The sequence below is a fragment of the Stegodyphus dumicola genome, chromosome 1 (assembly GCF_044657685.1).
Source record: "Stegodyphus dumicola isolate Sdum_Otavi_A_Nest chromosome 1, ASM4465768v1".
NCBI classification, from domain to species: Eukaryota; Metazoa; Arthropoda; class Arachnida; order Araneae; family Eresidae; genus Stegodyphus; species Stegodyphus dumicola.
This window is the reverse complement of record NC_140768.1, coordinates 147,260,062-147,279,003: the sequence shown is the minus strand read 5'-3', so window position 1 is coordinate 147,279,003 and position 18,942 is coordinate 147,260,062. Positions and strand designations below refer to the sequence as shown.

The window sequence follows — 18,942 nt, the reverse complement described above, 5'->3', positions numbered from 1 at the left end:
TCTCATTTCAGTATTATGCAGCTGTTGGAACTGTTTCAATTTTTCCTTTCTTTTAGAACTCCTTTCAAGATAATAATAAATATCAACAACGTGTTCATCCACATTTATTGGTAAAGAAGCTGCCCCTTTTTCAAATGCTAAGTGACAGGTGCACCTCATAATCTGCAAATCTGAATTTGCCTTTCTTAAGATGCCTGCAACACCAGTCTCCAAGCCTACCATTAATGGTGCATTATCGGCACCAAGTGCTAAGCAATTATCCAGGGGGACTGCATTTTCTTTTAAAGTTTTAATAATTAGCTGTGCTATATTAAAGCCTGTCGAATGTCCTTCTAAAGTGGGAACAGAAAGTAAACTGTACTCAATTTCTGAAGACTCTGGATTAAAAAAAGAAACAACAACTGGATACAGTTTTGAATTGGTATTATTCCATCCATACAGAGGCAGAATGGAGCTGTTTTAATGCAATCAATAACTGAAGATTTATTTTTCAAACTCATTTCTTTAACAACTGCACCTGTTTTGGCCCTTGCACTTGAGTATTTCTTTGCGATTTCACTATCGGGAAACATTTTTCTAAATAAAGCTGCAGCTTGATACTATGCATTCAGTGGCAGGTTGTGCTCCAGTAAAAAGGCAGAGGGTTTAATCCTAATATCTGGTGCACACGGGACTTGGCTACTTTTGGCAACTTTATGATGAGCAGTAAAAACGGGACATATACGATGAGTAGTAAACGGATCATTCACAAAATATATATAGTTAAATATAGTATATATTATGTATATACACACATAGTATATAGTATATAGACGTTCTTTGGATCATTTTTGGTGTTGGCAATAATTTTCAAAAATCGTGCCAATGCTGCACCATATACTAGGATTTTACCAAGGCGGAAAACAGACATTTTGCATTAATCACTTTTTGGTCTTTTGTTTCCGAAGAAAAATTTAATTTTTCGTTTCTTTCAAAACAACTCATGCTGTCCTTGTGTTTTTGTGTACGCACATGTTTGAGAACATCTGCCCTTCCACCATGGGAAATAGAAAAATCGCAACGACAGATGGTACACATCGCAAATTTATTACATTTCCTTGAGGAAATAATGGAAGGAAAGTCAACTGTGTACGATTTTTGAAGTGTGCACGAGTATTTCACCTTTCTCGCAGAAATAACAAAAGATGATAATTTCTAAAACTATTTCCCAAAGGCACGTGTACTCTCACAATTCAGGACAAGATGAACGAAATAACGAAAGAATATCCAAATAACGGCCAACGCCTTGAGCTTGCTTTGTGCTCATTGGCTAATATATGCCAGATGACACGCAGTGGAGCTCAATGCCTATTGGAGAACTGGAGAACGACGTTTCTGGATACGTATGCTGTCACTCACAAAGCAGAAATTCTCATCTGATTCGCAAGGTTTTATTTTAGATATAATCTAGAGAAAATTCAATTGCTTTCAGACGTCCAAAATCACTTTTTTTTTTTTTTTTTTCATATAACGAAGTATTAAGCCAAGTTCCATAAAAATCGTGAGAAATATTAAGAATAATAAAAAGTCGGGAGAAATATATTGTAAATTGAGTTGGCGGGAGAGCGGTCAAAAATCGGGAGTCGGGAGAGTTGGCAACTCTGAATATGTATCATAGCAACTTATGCTAAATACTCAAACTCCAAACCCTTCAAAAACTATAGTTTATTTATTATTAAGTTCAGTAGCTCTATGTATAGCACTATGCTTTTATTAGTCAAAAGGGGCTTTGTCCATGAAAGACTATTGTTTTCGTTTTGTGTTGAATCATTCAATGTCCATTTCACTTTTCAAACTGTTGCCATCAAATATTATTGCCATGTATTATATTTGAAGAAATTAAATAATGAAGAATCTGAATAAATGTACATTATGTTTCTTGCATTGTGATAAAACAACAGTACCTAGAGACATCAAATTTTGAATGAAGTAATCCTACTGCAACAGGGTTCATAGCCACATTTTAGTTAAAAAAATAAGCACCTGTCTAATTACATTATACACAACTGCATAACCTTAAAAGAAAAATTAGACTTGTAATTTAAAATATGAGCAATGCAATATTTATTAAGAGAATAAGCATTACCTCAACCACGGAAAACAATTAACTTTTTTTTTTTAAATTTTAAATGACAGTTCAATTTACAGAATTAGTTTACAATGAGAGAAAAAAAAACTATGCAGAACTAAACTATATTACAAGATTTAATGATGAAATTTCAGTTCAATATATAGAAAATAAATAATAAGCCAAATTAATTGTATTCGTTTGGCACCTAATAATAAATACAATTTATTTTTCCACTCATATTAATATTTAAATAATTTACCTTAAATCAAAATTCTGAACATTTTCTAAATTTTCATTGCATAACAGTTTTCCCTTAACATATATTCCAAGCAAAGTAATTTAAGTAAAAAAGAGGCACATTTCTGAAATCAGAAGATGGGAAATTGCTTCAAGCAGTCATTCTTTAGCAGTGAAAGCTTAATTAACCCACATACTCGGAAATTGCCGAATATTCGGGATAGTAACTGGAAAAAGAGGAGTGGGGGAGATTGTAGCCGTTCTTTAGATTTCTTGGCTAAATAAATTATTTTGACATTTCGGTATGTGCATCATATAAAAATAGAGCAACGGAACTCAGAAATATTCTGCTTAGAAAGCACAGTAAAACTCTTTTAAGTGTTCATAAACAAATCTCGGAGTGAACATAAAAATTAATTATACCTGCAAAATACCGCAAACGTTATTGCGCAATACGTGGCAAACGTTATTGCGCAATACGTGCCGTGTAATTCTTCCACATGTGATATTACGCAATCGGAATCAACAGCTGCCGGTATTCGAAGAATAAAGAACTAAATAAAGGAAAAGAAAGAGACTTACTAATCTGGGGTGTTTCTGATTCTAATTTTCAACAGACTGCATTAAATTTCCGGAATAGAATCAATCTTCGCTTCGGTTGGGCAGACCGAAAAAACATTTAGTTCTATTCAATCCAGATTGGACAGTGACCAAAAAAAAAAAAAAAAAAGTCTGCTGCTTCAATATTAGAGATTTTGCCGAGAAAGGGGAGAACCTCCCAACCTCCGTACTATATAATGTATTGGCAAAAAGAAAAGAAGAAAAAAAAAAAAAAAAAAAGAAATTATTTTGACTATTCGATCACTTTCCTTTTATTTAAGCCATTCCGAATATTATTCCTTAGAAAGCTAATCTGTGTAAAAACACACCCATTTTTGGAAGTTTATCTATACTTCAGCAGTTACTGCAACTATATTATTATAAATATTCATGCATATACTCATAATATAAGCATAACGATCGTAATAAACACGAATACGAACTGACCACGCGGAACGAGAATGCAAATTATTAAAATCTTGATAGAAATCCAAACGTGTGAAGTATTTGGGTGGGAGGAAAGGAATACCGAATGTACCGGAATTTTCTACCGTTTTCACAATTCTTTGACCAATAGAACGACGTGCACCTGTCTGTACTCTCGCGCGTACCATAGGTTACGTTAATGCAGAGAAAAGGGGAAAAGCAATTTCCGGGAGTATGATTCACCATCTGACGTTGCATATAAATTTAGTTTTGGCCTTGGTACAGGGAAGAAATGCGTGTTCATTAAAAAAAGCACTAAAAGCAAAAAATAAGCACCAAAAACAAAAAAATAAGGGCTTTAAAGAAAAATTAAGCACCTATAAGGGCCTTTATATTTTATTTTCAAATATAAGGACTTATAAGCACTTGTAAGGACCGCTACGAACCCTGTGCAAATATGGGCATCTGGATACCCAAATTTGAAATTTGTTTGATTATTGATTTCATATTTTGTAAAACTTTAACGAATTTTTGATTAACAAACTCAAGGATTTCAAAGCGTGCAATGGCAACATACAGAAAAGACATTTTTATTTCCAGCACGTTTGACTCTGTGTTGGAAATTCTAAAGATATGCACAATTTAAAATTATTTTGCGATATTGCTCTTGAATTGAATTTTATGGTTTAGTGCGAAGAACATAATATTTAATAAATAAATGTAACACACAAAATGTTTAAGAAAAGCCTCTTTGGACGTAATTTAAAAATTGAAACCTTTCAGATTTTCTTTTTTCTGTTTCATGCTTTGGTACAGAAAAAGCTTCATAATTATGAATACAGCTGTGAAAGGAGTGAAATTTTTTGAGGCCATTAGCATTGAAGTAATTATTTTACGTAGCACATTTATTTTAATACAGTTTTGAATTAACACGTCAGAAAGTTATGCTGTTCTTCCTATATATATATATAAAAGAGTAAAGTGCAAGGACAAACTTAAGACAGAGATTTATTACTTTCAGTCCACCTATAGTATACCATTAGGACATTACAGTTATGTTAACTACAATTAATTATTATGATTACATTTATTATAATTCTTTGAAATCCTTTCTAAATTTATTTCACAAGGTTCTCATTGATATTGAATTCTTGATTTTCTCCGTATTCCATGACTAACAATAATGAATTAACAAATTAATTATCAGTAACTGAATAAATTTATGCATTTACTACAAAACACAATGAACTATTACGAGTTATAAAACTTGACTCTTTTTGAAGCAAATGACATAAAATAATTGGGTTTCATTTCCTTAAATTTTTATTTTAAAACTTAATTTTGCAACAGGTATTAAGCCTTTTTATCTTTTCTCTGATTCAACATTTTAAAAAAACTTACTGGTTTACCAGGCAACTTTTTTTAATTTATCAAGTTGCTTTTCTGGTTTCTAATTTCAATGATTTTAGTTTTTAGGATCCTGTCAGAGCAGATTATAGCTTAATAATTGTTTAAAAAAATTCAATCTTAATTTTTACTGCCCATCTTTATTGATATTAACAAATTTTAATGACTCTGAAGTATTATTTTAAATTACTTCAAAATTCTTTCTTCCACACTCACTTTTGTTTTCTTTGCAAAGTTACTTTTGATAATCATCTACAAGGTGATTATAATTAAACATCCCCTATAAATGGCATCTTAAAGAGCAAACAGAACACAACAAAATTTTGTATATGGGCTATAAGCAAGACGCGCTCGTGGAATTTTTCAAAAACTAAATGTTAGTTCCACAATAACCACCAGACGGCACCTTTTCGGGAAAAACGTGGAATTTTACACAATATACGACCAAAACAGAATACAGAAACAATATTAAAAATCCAGAACAAGAATTATGAATAATAAAATGCAAAACTGGGAAAAGCTGTCAGCTGTTTTTTTAATTTATCAAGTTGCTTTTCTGGTTTCTAATTTCAATGATTTTAGTTTTTAGGATCCTGTCAGAGCAGATTATAGCTTAATAATTGTTTAAAAAAATTCAATCTTAATTTTTACTGCCCATCTTTATTGATATTAACAAATTTTAATGACTCTGAAGTATTATTTTAAATTACTTCAAAATTCTTTCTTCCACACTCACTTTTGTTTTCTTTGCAAAGTTACTTTTGATAATCATCTACAAGGTGATTATAATTAAACATCCCCTATAAATGGCATCTTAAAGAGCAAACAGAACACAACAAAATTTTGTATATGGGCTATAAGCAAGACGCGCTCGTGGAATTTTTCAAAAACTAAATGTTAGTTCCACAATAACCACCAGACGGCACCTTTTCGGGAAAAACGTGGAATTTTACACAATATACGACCAAAACAGAATACAGAAACAATATTAAAAATCCAGAACAAGAATTATGAATAATAAAATGCAAAACTGGGAAAAGCTGTCAGCTGTAAGAGAAAAATGTTGAGATTTGTATACTTGGAAAGAATAGGAAGCCGATGTTTCCAACTGTCCTAATGACGGTCTCTTTAGTTGAACGTGCATTATTAGCGAAGCTATTTTACAAAAACAACGGAAATGCGTTTGCTGCAGTTCACAAATTTCATCCTAGAAAAAAACCTACGGCTTGGACCAATGTCTACTAAAGGTATCCAGTCCATGATTAAGAAATTTGAAGAGACAGGAAAATTGGGAGTTCAACCTGGAAGAGGGAGTAAACATGTCACACCAGTACTTGTTGATGCCCGTAATGACAGACAGCTGTTGACACACAGTCACAGACATCAGAGTTTAGGAGCAGTAGCACGCATGCAGTTTCTCAACAGACAGGCTATTCTTACAGCACCGTCCAAACAATATTCAGAAACATAATACACTACTTTCCATACAAAATCTGCCATACCCAGGAGCTGCTTGATAGGGACAAAACATAACGTTTCTCATTCGCAGTCAGTTATCTCAACAAAATGACTGTTGATCTGTCATGGCCTTGAAATATTCTGTGGAGCGATGAGGCTCTCATTTCTACCTCAATGGGACAGTAAACCCACAGAATTGCTGCATTTGGGATATGGAACATCTGCAGATCCACACTGAAATTCCTCTATAGCCTCCAAAGGTCACTGTCTGGGGTGGCACAGCAATATTCTTCCTTGGGCCATTCTTCTGAGGAAATCGGTAAACGTGGGCCTGTCATATGTTCCATTACGGGCTGTTGGTACCATGACATGCTGCAGATGATTGTAATGCCGCGACTACAGCAAAGACAGGTCCTTAAATTGACCATTTTCCTGCAGGATGGTGCACCCCCACATAAGTACGTGAAGGCATTGCTCCAACACTTCACAGAGGAATGAGTTCCCACATATCTATAAGTACGTGAAGGCATTGCTCCAACACTTCACAGAGGAATGAGTTATTAGTCACTCCATGGCCACTACGTTCGGCGGATCTAACTCCGTCCGAGACGTTAAATGACTTAAAGAACTCCATAACGCTTCATGTGCAAAAGCCTCACAACTGATCAGTTACGATCTGCTATTGAACACACTGTCCATCGACTTGAAATTTTGCAAGTGAATGGAGGGTGGTCACGTGGAGCACCTTTCTAAGCACGATTAACAACTGCTCCTCTTGTGCAATTTCATCCTAATTTTTTCTTGTTTCTGCAAACTGAACTCTTTTTGTATTTCCCTTACTTTTACTTAATGTGCTTCAATGACAAGGTGATCAGAAACTAGTCAATAAATGTTAATATTGTTTCTGTATTCTGTTTTAGTCGTTTATTATATTAAATTTCCTGAAAATACGCCCTCTGGTGGACATTTTGGAATGAAATTTTGTTTTTTTTAATTACGTGAGCACATCTCGTGTATAGCTCATATACAAAAATTTCACTGCATTTCATTCACCCGTTTGCATTGTAGGATGCCGTTTATATGGGAAGTTTAATTATAACCACTCAGTATATATAATTGACAAATGCGGCTCTGTTGAAATTTGTTCAGCTGCTCCTTGAAAAATGACCAATAAATTTTCCATTCCGAGAATCAGACTCAAGATTTCAGTGATTCCACATTTAGAACATCAGTTTAAATCCAGTTAGATGACATTCATAAATTATAAAAATCTGAAATAGTTGCTTATGAAATAATAAAGCATTTATGACCTTAAGGTAATCGAAATTTGGGGGAAATCTCAATATTTGTTTGCTTTATTAAACATTTCTTTCAGTGTAACTTATTTAGCCCCTTAATGCAAAATAAAGTTTTCGAATACATTAAAGAACACAATTTTACTTAATGAAATTAACAAATTTTAATTAATGTAGATTGTCTCAAAGGACACTCTAATTCACATGTTGGAAAAAATGTTTTGGATAATTTTACTTGAAAGAAATTTAAAACTATAGTGAAGAAACTAATTATTAGAGATAGCATACTTATTAAATTTGCTCTTTCTGACAATGACATATGTTCCTTAACCTGAAATTTTATAGTTCTTCCAGTTTGACTGATGTTTATGAAATTACACAATAAAAAATAGTATTGACTTCTTTAAAGTTAGCAATTCTTTTTCCTTTATTTAAATAATAAGCTAATGATGCATCAAAAGATAAAGCTTAATTCTACAAAATTATACTTTCAAACAAACATTGAAACATACTAAAAATCTTTCTATAAACTTACCAGGATCATCATCTAATAAAGCTTCTCGAAGAGCTCTAGAAGAGAAAAAATAAAACCACTTTAGATCATTTTAGGGATTAAACTCCTATAGAGATTATTAATTGTATGTTCTAAAATATTTAAGCTATTAACATGCTGACTGCCATGGCACTTTCCGGATTCCGGTCCAAGAAGGCATATTAATTTTTATAATTACATTTTTTGTTCTTTTTTAAATAAATTTTCTGTTCCTTTCCCAGAAGCCATCTATCGATATTAGCACTGATATATTCCGAGTTTAATCGCAGCTGCACAAAAATGGCAAGTACACACAGTATGAGATAACTCGTAGTTGGCAGTCAACGTGTTAAAAACTAAAAATTATTTAGCTTTGAGAAACAGCAGTATGACTGCTAATAGATGTTATCTTAAATTTCACAATTATACAGTAACAGATTGGTTGAGTATAGCACCTTTTTCTGAGTGGGGGCAGTTTGCAACTGAAAAGAAAGCCTCTTGCAAAATACTTACACTGATCCAAAACGGCTAAAATAAATTCATTATTACACTGCTATAGCTCACTTTAGTTATAGTGTATAGTGGTACTGAATATACAGATATAAGTATATATTATTTAATTCCATTAATAAAAGCTGCATGAAAATATCAGAAAGTAGCTGTGCATAAATAGCCTACGCAGCAATAGCAGAAAAGGAAAAAAAGTTATTATAACTAATAACAAGTATAAAATACTCTAAAGTAAAGTCAAAGAGGTCTTTGGCAGTAATGCAATTAGAATGTAATAAACTGTTTCAAAAAAGATAGATAGCAGATTAAGTACCATTTCTACAGTTTTTCTTCAGATTGTTTTATTTGTATTTATAAAAAAAAGGTTTTATTATTATTTAAGTATACACGTGTATAAGTTCATATTTAAGTGACCAAAGTGAAATGAAAGCTGGTGATGTTAAAAAGCTAAGGTATTTTACTGTTATTATGTTACTAATTAATACAATTATGTATAATTTGTTACATTAATTTTCATGTAAAATATGTGTAATTCTTAACAATATTATGCAATTATATGTCTAATTACAATAAAAATTTTCAATACATGATGCCAATTTAATAAGCTAATGTAGGGAATTTTTTTTTTATTCTCTTTAAAATCCACATTAAAATCTTTTACGGTTAAAACTGACTTATGTTAGCAAAATTAGACTGACTGTACTGGCCGATGACAATCTTACAGGGGTTTCTGAGAAGCAGGTTAAAGTAAAGAATCCAATATTATAATGCTAGTTCACATGCCTCAATCACAATATACAGTACCAGGGCAATAATTCATGACATAAACCCACATTTGATGCCTTACATCACAGCTTTACACACAAAATCAGCCTTTTTTGTAATACACATTTCTCCAATGAAATCTTCTGCCTTTTGATGCAGTTTCAAAGAAAATAAAAATAAATTAAACTTCCATAGTTTTTACTTGCACAAACATATGGCCCGCAAATACTAATAATTTCCAAATGCAGTATAAAAGCTCGACTATCTGGAAAGTTCAGAAAATGTTGAATTCTGGGTATGCGAAAATTTTGGATCAGCATACAAAAAATACAGTTCATAGTAGAAAAGTCAACTGAATGGAAGGAGAAATTTCTGATCTAAATTTATAAAAAGAGTAATTTTATTTGTTAAAAAATTGAATATCAAATGCCTACATTATGCAACACATCAAAAGAAAAAAAAGGGCATTTCAGACAAACACCAAGGTAAAAAATGACATTCATTTCTGAAATTCTGTTAACCATGAAAAGATCTGGCTAATCTTTGGAATATGGTAACAGGTAGTTTGGCAACATTTTGGTAAGGCGATCAAGGTTACTAGCTAGGACTCTAGCAGTGTACATGGATAAAGTCAAGAGTGTGCGCAATGCCATTTTTGTACAATTTTGGCATTTTTTTTTAAGTGAAAATAAGTCGACATGTACACTGCTCAAAAAAAAAAAAAAAAAAAAAAAAAAAAAAAGGGGGGGGGGACAGTTCTAATATCTCCCGTTTTACTGGGCCGATGACAAAATTCAGATTGCGTTCTTCATGTCTCGAAGGCGCAACTTAGGATATATGTTAGATTTATATATAGCACTATTCTAACATAGGTATTTTGACACAAAATCGGACTTTTTCTGAAATAACATACAAATTTTTTTACATATTTCGATTCTACAACTTAAATTACGCCTAAATATGAAATTTGTAAAATTTGGAGCGAAATTTACGGAGAAATTCACAAATTTATGTTGGCACTTTTTTTTCAGTTTGCGCCAAGGATAGTTGACTTGGCGAACTTCTTAATATATGGCAACCTAGTTTCCTTTCCCGTGAGAGGAAAAAAAAGTCACCATCGTTCCATTTTTCCAAATAATATTCTTTATATTATATTTTTAATCATAACTTATTATTTTAAGTAATTTTTTTCTTTCTCGAATTTCATTTTAACTGTTTAAGTTGCATGTTTTTTTTCGAATAACTGTTTTAAAAATTTCTATTTACCTATTCGAACTGCGTAAATAAAGGTGCAGCGTTTATTTTTATTTTTTTTTCCAAATAGTTTTCTTTATATATATTTTTTTGTCATAGTTATTTTAGATAATTTTCAAATTTTTATACTTTTATTTTAATTGTTTGTGTTGCATTGTCTCTTCAGATAATTGTTTTAAAATTTTCTATTTATTCCTTTGAACTGAGCATTTTAAACATATTTATTAATAAAAATTTTCCAGAATTTGATTTTATTTATTTGAATTGCGTTTCTTTCGGAAGAATACTTTGTAACCCAGACTACGATGTGTTTGAAAACTGCATATATTAAAAGAGAAAATATAGTAAAGCACTAACACGCCTTTCAATGTTCCGTTCAGAAAAGATACATATAAATAAGAGAGATGTATAACCGACATTTTAACTTAGGATGACTTGCATACACTGCTTTAAACAGTTTCATCATTGTGCTCATTGCTTTACACAATTTTATCCTACATTTGTTTTCTTAAAATGTTATTCATATTTTAGTCAAATATTTTATTTTTGAAATTGCAAGAATCAAATATCATAAGATTTAAAAAAAAATACAAATACTAAATTTTACGTAAAAATTTATTTTTTCTTCAGGCATTCTACTTTATTCTTGCTCTTTTTTTTAGGCATTCTGCAAGTATATTAAAAAGCATCCAACTTTTCGAAATATCTTGATATTTCTGAGAATCATTTTAAAGTTATCGCCTTCCATTTCGTAAAGGCCCACAAACGGCCGAGCGGTAAAGATGTTGAACACTGGTAGTTCGGTCTGAGGTTCGAATCCCACGAACGGGCTCGCCGCATGGGCATTTTCGTGGCTATTCCCATGTGTAACATGTAGACGAGCCAGTTTTCCTTAGAAAGTCCTCCACGAAGGCATCCCTCAAAACAGATAGCCCTCGTGTGCTTTGTCATAATTAAATAATCCAATCCAATCCTTAATTAAATATAATTGATTTATAACTTCTACTAGAGCTGACGGTAAGAATTGAAGTACAAATAAATAATATCGTGTGCAATCTTGATTAATATAAAATTAAAAATATTTGCATTCAGACAGAACGTTTTTTGAAATATTTGCAATTACTTTATAAGAAGGATTTATTAATAACGGTAATGATTACTTATTATGTTATTGATGATTAGGATTCAGTTCTTAACAATTACATTCTAAATTAGAATTTTAAGGATATAATGAAAATACGCTACACACAAAAATACATTTTAGGATTAAAATGAGTTGGTTTTAAATGTTTTAAAATTTCTTAAATTCATTTAATAAACATCGTATCCTCGTTGTTAATTGAATCCAGAATGTTGGGTGTCGTTTATATAATTATTCTTACTTGTCCACAGAACCTGCTGGCTTACCCAGCCATTAAGTAGCTGCAGATCATTTCTACATAACCACTGAGTCTCTAGAGGGTTGTATGTTTATATCATAATTTGACTTTTATAAAAATGATTATTCTAAATCTTATGTTTTTGTAAAAATATACTGTACTTTAAAAACATGGATGATAGTATCAGCCGCTCTTTCAGCCACTTCAAACGCAACAGTTTGTTTAGAAATAAATTATGCAGTTAATGTCATAAAATTCAAATAAACATCAAACGAAAATTCTCAGTTTTAGACAATTCGATTTAAACGAAGTAAAGTAGCAGACGATAAAACGCCTAAGGTAAAAATTTACTCTTATTTTTTTTTAAAAGGAAGATAGAGAGAAATTTTAAAAATAGTTAAAAATTTGAATAATATCATTTATAATTTAAAAAATAGCTTTTCATATAGTATTAATAAATATTTATTACTCATCATTGAGGGAAAAAAATGTCATATAATTAATTGTCCGTAAAATTTTACTTGAAATTTAAGGTTAAAGATAGCTGTGGCAATTCACTGTAGCAAACAGCCATAGACCACATTTGGCGTTATTATCGCTCAAAAAAAAAAAAAAAAAAAAGATGCCAAATTTCAGAACGCGAAAATATGCAAATTTGTGTATATCTTAGAAAATTTTGAATAAAAAAGTCTAATTTTTTGCAGATATGCTTAGAAATACATGTACTTTAAGATGATGGTAAAAATTTTATAGGTTATAATTCAAAAGTTTTTTCGAAAAATTTATAAAAATTATTTAAAAATAGAAATTTAAAAAATAAAACACACAAAATGAGTAAATTTTACTTGGAATGAACCTAAATTTTGAAATGTGAAAGGAAAAATAATAAAAGTTTAATAAAAAATAAGATATTAATAAATATTTATAAAATTCAATTAACATTGATGAGCTAAAACTTTGAGAGCTAATATTTTAAAAACTACTCGTACGATTTTTTCAAAACTTGGTATTCTGGCATAATTTGAGTCGTAGAATCGAAATATGGAAAAATATTGGTATTCAGAAAAAGTCCGATTTTGTTTCAAAATACCTATGTTAGAATAGTGCTATATATGTAAATCTATATCCTAAGTGGCGCTTTCGAGACATGAAAAATGCAGTTTGAATTTTGTCAATCGACCCAGTAGAACGGGAGATATAGCACTGTCCTTTTTTTTTTTTTTTTTTTTTTTGAGCAGTGTACATGGATACTGTGTATGTGCAATTCTTAAAAACGCGGCAAGCAGTTTGCGATTCTGCACCTTCTCCCAATTTCGCACCTAATCTTCGTCATGATTAAGCACTTTTGTTCCATAAAAGTTCTAGCATAAGCGTAATTCAGCTAGCAGATTGTTGGAAAATAATTTTGAGTAAAAAAAAAACATGTCTTTACTTCGTGAAAACAAAATGGCGTCCAAAGAAAAACTAGCAGGTTGCTGTAGCATGGTTGGTCGCCAAAAAATCACCAAGTTACCATAATCCAAAGATTAACCGAAGATCTCACCAAGCTCTTGCCAGAGATTCTCACAAAAGTTTGAAGGAACAGACTACTCTTTATTTAATTTATTATCATTTAATTAACTTAAATCACTTCTCATAATTTTTCGGTACTTCTTGTTTATAGCAGCCCACCCCAAGATTTGGCAATCAACTGAGATATCTTGCTAAAATCTGGCTGCATGTTCTTATACTTCATTACATGATTGTATATCAGCACCAGCTGTGTGTTTTTACACGTCACCAAGTAATCATACATTAGCTTCGTGTTGCATTTTTACTCTCACCACATGTTCTTATACAATCAAAAGTCGTTAATTCAGACACCCATAATTCGGAATGATCTATAATCCGGACCTCAAAGCTAAAAACTTTCTGTGCATGCACCGCGCCGACACATGCGCCTAGGCGTTTACGCGTGCACGTAAGACCTTTTACAACTGCGCATATGAGTGTGTGCAAGCGCAGAATACGTTTTCGCGTGCGCATTTTATGTATAACGGACGGTATAAGCTGAAATTATCTAATTATCGATTTCAGTTAATGTTGATGATTGCGTTGTTCCTTAATTTTCGAATTGGATCCGGCTTATTATTTTTTGCAGACTGTAAGAGCAATACTATAAAAGTAAACTTGAACTTTCGATTATGTCAAATAGAATTTCCGATTCTGGAAGCTCCCAAAAGATCGTACAAAACGAAAGTATGTTTCGATGTTCATCAAACAAAAAGTGGAATTGCTGCAAAAAAATGGATAAAGACATGAAGAATATGACAGAGAGGTTAGTGAAAACGAAAAAATTTCGATTGACAAGTTAGTCGGTTTTCTCGGCACAGCAATTAACGGACTTGAACAGCGGAACTTTGTAACTGAACAAGAAATTATGTCTGTTTATAGAATTAAAGAGAAAGTATTATCACATAAAACGAAGCAACTTACATTGAAAGAAACGTTTAATAAAGTAAACAAATAAATATTAAGCTTTTTTTTTTTTTTTTTTTTGTAAATTTTAATACCTATTAGGATCATAATTGTTCTTTATTTCATAAATTACGGTTTCATATTTTTAATTTTAGAATTTCTGCATGCCATCTTATGAGATTTATACTGATGATCTATACTGTCTCAAAAAAGTGATGGGATACTTGCGCTTTACAAAAGGAAACTGCAATAAAATAAATTAAAAAAACATGTAAAATATTTTGTGGGTGTGTTTCATACTTAAATTTAGTAACAATTATTACATAACATACATTTTCTCAAAATATTAAAATATTAATTTAATAAAAATAAAATTGTTTAGAACGGAGCAGAAAATGGCTCACTTAAGTGATGGGACACTTACTTTTCCATGAAATATTTATCCAAAAATTTTACTTTTTAAAAGGTTTTAATATTTTGTTGGATTTCCTTTTACTTTTAAAACATGATTTAATCTTCTTGGGATGGATTCGACTAATTTTTTTGTGATTTCTGGAGTGATTTTACCCCATTCTTCTCGAAGCACTGATTTTAATTGTTGTTTTGAAGAAATGGTGTGTTTGCGAATTCTTGATTCCAATTTTTGCGAAATATTCTCTATGGAATTTAATTGTGGAGATTGTGGGGGTGTTTTTATTATTTCAGGACAGTTATACAGCAGCCAGAGTCTTAACGTTCAAAGCACTGTGCTTGAGGTCATTGTCCTGGTAGAATTTAAAATCGTTATGAAGGTTCAATTTTCGTGCTGAAGATTTCAAATTTTGATTTAAAATGTCAATATACTTGTACTGATCCATTATACTGTCAATAAAAACAAGATTACCAACTCCAGCGGACGACATACACCCCCATACCAAACTCCTCCTCCACTATGTTTTACTGTTGGCACCAAGTTCTGTTTGCGAAATTCTTCCCTGGGTTTTCTCCACACCAAGATTCTACCGTCAGAACCAAATATATTAAATTTAATCTCATCAGCAAATATAACTTCATTCCAGTAAACAGAATTCTTATTTATGTTGGATTTTGCGAAAGCCAGTCTGAGTTTTCTATTCTTTTCACTTACGAAGAATGTTTTCCTGGCTGCTCTACCGTGATATCCAGTAGATCGAATTACTCTTCTAATAGTCTCAGAATTAACAATTACTCCATATAATGCTTTTAAAATCAGCAGCAACTTTAGGAGCACTCATTCTTGGATTTTTTTAAAATATTTTGAACGATAATTTGCTTTATTCCATTGGATAGCTTTGATGGTCGGCCAGGTCTTCTTTTATCCTGAATCATATGATTCTTTTTATATCGTTTAATGATATTGAAAACTGTTGAATGACTGAAGTTAACTGTTTCAGTAGTTTCTCTAATAGATTTTCCACGTTCAATATGCAAATTAATAACTAATTTTCGAATTCCAGGCAAAGTTTCTTTTCGTTTAGCATTCATGGCTGCAGAGAGCTAAAAAACACAAAAATTCCAAGACAAACTGGAGAGAAATACTGCAGACGATTTTATAAATTATTGGCAATTGCTTTTGAGTAAAAATAAATACCCCAAAAGATATTTTTATTGCTTACTTCAGACGATTTTTGTTGCATAGTACATAGTGTCCCATCACTTAAGTGAGCCATTTTCTGCTCCGTTCTAAACAATTTAATTTTTATTAAATTAATATTTTAATATTTTGAGAAAATGTATGTTATGTAATAATTGTTACTAAATTTAAGTATGAAACACACCCACAAAATATTTTACATGTTTTTAAATTTATTTTATTGCAGTTTCCTTTTGTAAAGCACAAGTGTACCATCACTTTTTTGAGACACTGTATAATCCGGAATCGCCAAAGTCCCGATGAGTCCGGATAACGACTTTTGACTGTATTATTCATTTCTGATGAAATTTTTAAATTTGCATTGTTTATTTTCACTGTTTTTCTTTTGTGTGTTTGTGTGTGTGTGTGTGTGAATATAACATTAACAATCTTTAATTTACCAAGTAATGAGGTGGATGGCATATAATTTTTTCAAGAAAGAGGTCTTTTACCTAACAAGTATGCAAAATTGGCCACAATATGAAACTTTACGTTAAAGATGAAATCTTTGGAGATGCAATGTTAAAAATTGCAAAAAGGGCCTCCATGTTGAAAACTGGTTCAGTGGTTCCAGAATATCATTTGTCACTGTATTAAGGTATCCGACTACGTTCGATACCCTAATTTTGAAAAAGTGTACAAATAAACTCATTTTTGGTGTTAATTAGCATATTATTAAAATGCAATTTTTACTTTTTCTCACATTTTGTATCAAAAATGTATTCAAATTTCAGTATCACAAGATTAATTTCCTCAAAATTATTTATCAATATTTTACTTTAATTTTTTTCACTTATATTTATTAAAGCATAAGGAATAAAATGGACTAAAATCTAAGTCATAAAGCAAAATGTCTATCAAATATACCTGTTTGAGTACATACACTAGCTATTTTTCGAGAAATTTTTCTCTCTTCATTTACAAAATTGTCTGCAAAGATCTTACATATGTATACGAACCTAAACTTTTAGTCCATTTAATTCCCAATATTCTAAAGAATATTTGTGGGAAGTATCATAAAACTGCTATAGTAAGTTATAGTAAGTTATGGTGTTTTTCATATTAGAAATGTTGACGAAAACAAGTTTTTCAAAAAACAAATTTAAAGTTTTATCTTTAGAAAATATCTTAGAAATTGATATATTACATTGCTAAAACTGCCCTGTTTTGTATATTACACCTTCTGTTAACTCTATTTTAGACGATTTTTTCTTTAAAGAAGCTCTTAATTTTTTTCTTGCGATTTTTGCGGGATGTAAAGAATGCCATTTTGAATCGACAATCCGAGTTTTATCAATACAGTTATATCCCTTGACGGTATATTGTCGATGTTTCATATTAAGTTTTGCCAATATTTTTAACATACCCAAAAATCCATTATTAAAATGTATTACTCCTATATAGGAACGAAGACACAATGTTGCCAACTCAAGAAACACTTGTTCTGGTATGATACGTTATTAAAACTATCATTGTTTTGAGTTTTGAAACACACTGGACAGGATAATGCAGAAAATAGAGATTTTAAAATTTCAACATCAAATATTCTATAACCAGCAGCATTATTAGCTTCATTATAATTTTCAGAAAATGTTTTATTGTTTCCTAGTTTCAATTCACTGGTAGAATCTTTCACAGTATATCTGTTTCCAGCAAATCGTCGTTTTTTAGAACGAAAAGTTCCACGCCAACCCATTACGACGTTTACAATAATAAAGTGAAAATATTTTTATCACAATGTTAAAATAACAAAGCAGAATGAGATAAAAAATAATACTGAAAACAGCAAGCACCCGAAATCAGAGTGTAATCAAATCAGAATGTAAAGACAAACGGAAATTTTGCCAAATACGATACTGAAATTTCGAAAGCAGTCTTGCACATAATAATAATACATATATTTCAAAATCATCTTTTGAATATTGCCAACAGTATTCAAATGAAATATTCTTGTTTAGAAAAGTCTGTGTCCCTTAAATATCAACTTTCGGCCATTTAAACAGCAACTTCCAGTTCATGGTGTAGAACAAAAAAAGCAATAACTCTACTTCTAATCATCGGAGAGACAAAACAAAAATAGTTTTTAGAAGCTAAAATTATAAGCTTTAAATTAAAGTAATAAATTTTTTTTGAAAAATTTCTTCAAAATTGACGATCAGAATGTAGTCGGGTACCTTAAATTTATGTATTTTTAGGTAGAGGAGCTGACGTCGTGAAATGATGTAACAAACGGCTTAATATGTGTGAAAATGTTGCAGTTGACTGGAACAAATACATGTGATTAAATAATAACAAGGATTCTTAAAAATACCCTTAGGAAATGCCACGCGAGTATTATTGTTATTATTATATATGTGTTATTTTTATATTTGCACTTCATGAGCTTGGTGAAATTATACCCGAGTTCTTGGCACAAATCTAAAATCGCTAAATATGACTGGAAGCTCCTCCTATAACAAAGTACCTTTTTTACATCGCACAGCCATATTTATTCATTTTAAGTCACACTTTTCTTGATGCCAGGATTCTGTAATTTTGAAAATACTCTATTGTGTTCTGTTCCGTTGAAGAAACGTCCCAAATTTTCATCCTTTTTTCAAAATCTGATTGAAAACAGATAAACAGCAGTTAACATGTATCCTTTTTTACAAAAATTAAATCAACTTTCATAGTCCTATTCATGTTTTATAAGGAACAAATCTGATTGAAAACAGATAAACAGCAGTTAACATGTATCCTTTTTTACAAAAATTAAATCAACTTATAAAGAATTAACTGGGTTTACATAAAAACAAAGCGTTCCATCATGCTTATCCATTATTAGTGCTAAATTGCACTGTTTGGCAACAGTTTTTGTTAAA

At 31.1% G+C, this 18,942-nt stretch overlaps 1 protein-coding gene across 3 annotated transcripts in view; it reads right to left on the bottom strand.

Moving 5' to 3' along the window:
- Window positions 1-18,942, bottom strand: part of LOC118205663 (uncharacterized) — a 55,750-nt gene that overhangs the window by 23,436 nt on the left and 13,372 nt on the right. For all 3 annotated transcript variants that reach the window (XR_015042540.1, XM_035377954.2, XM_035377955.2), the window contains exon 5: window positions 8,069-8,103. Coding sequence is in view for 2 of the 3 variants with exons in the window: in XM_035377954.2 (XP_035233845.1) it covers window positions 8,069-8,103 (35 nt within the window). In the remaining variant the exon portion in view is untranslated. The remainder of the gene's footprint in view (window positions 1-8,068; window positions 8,104-18,942) is intronic.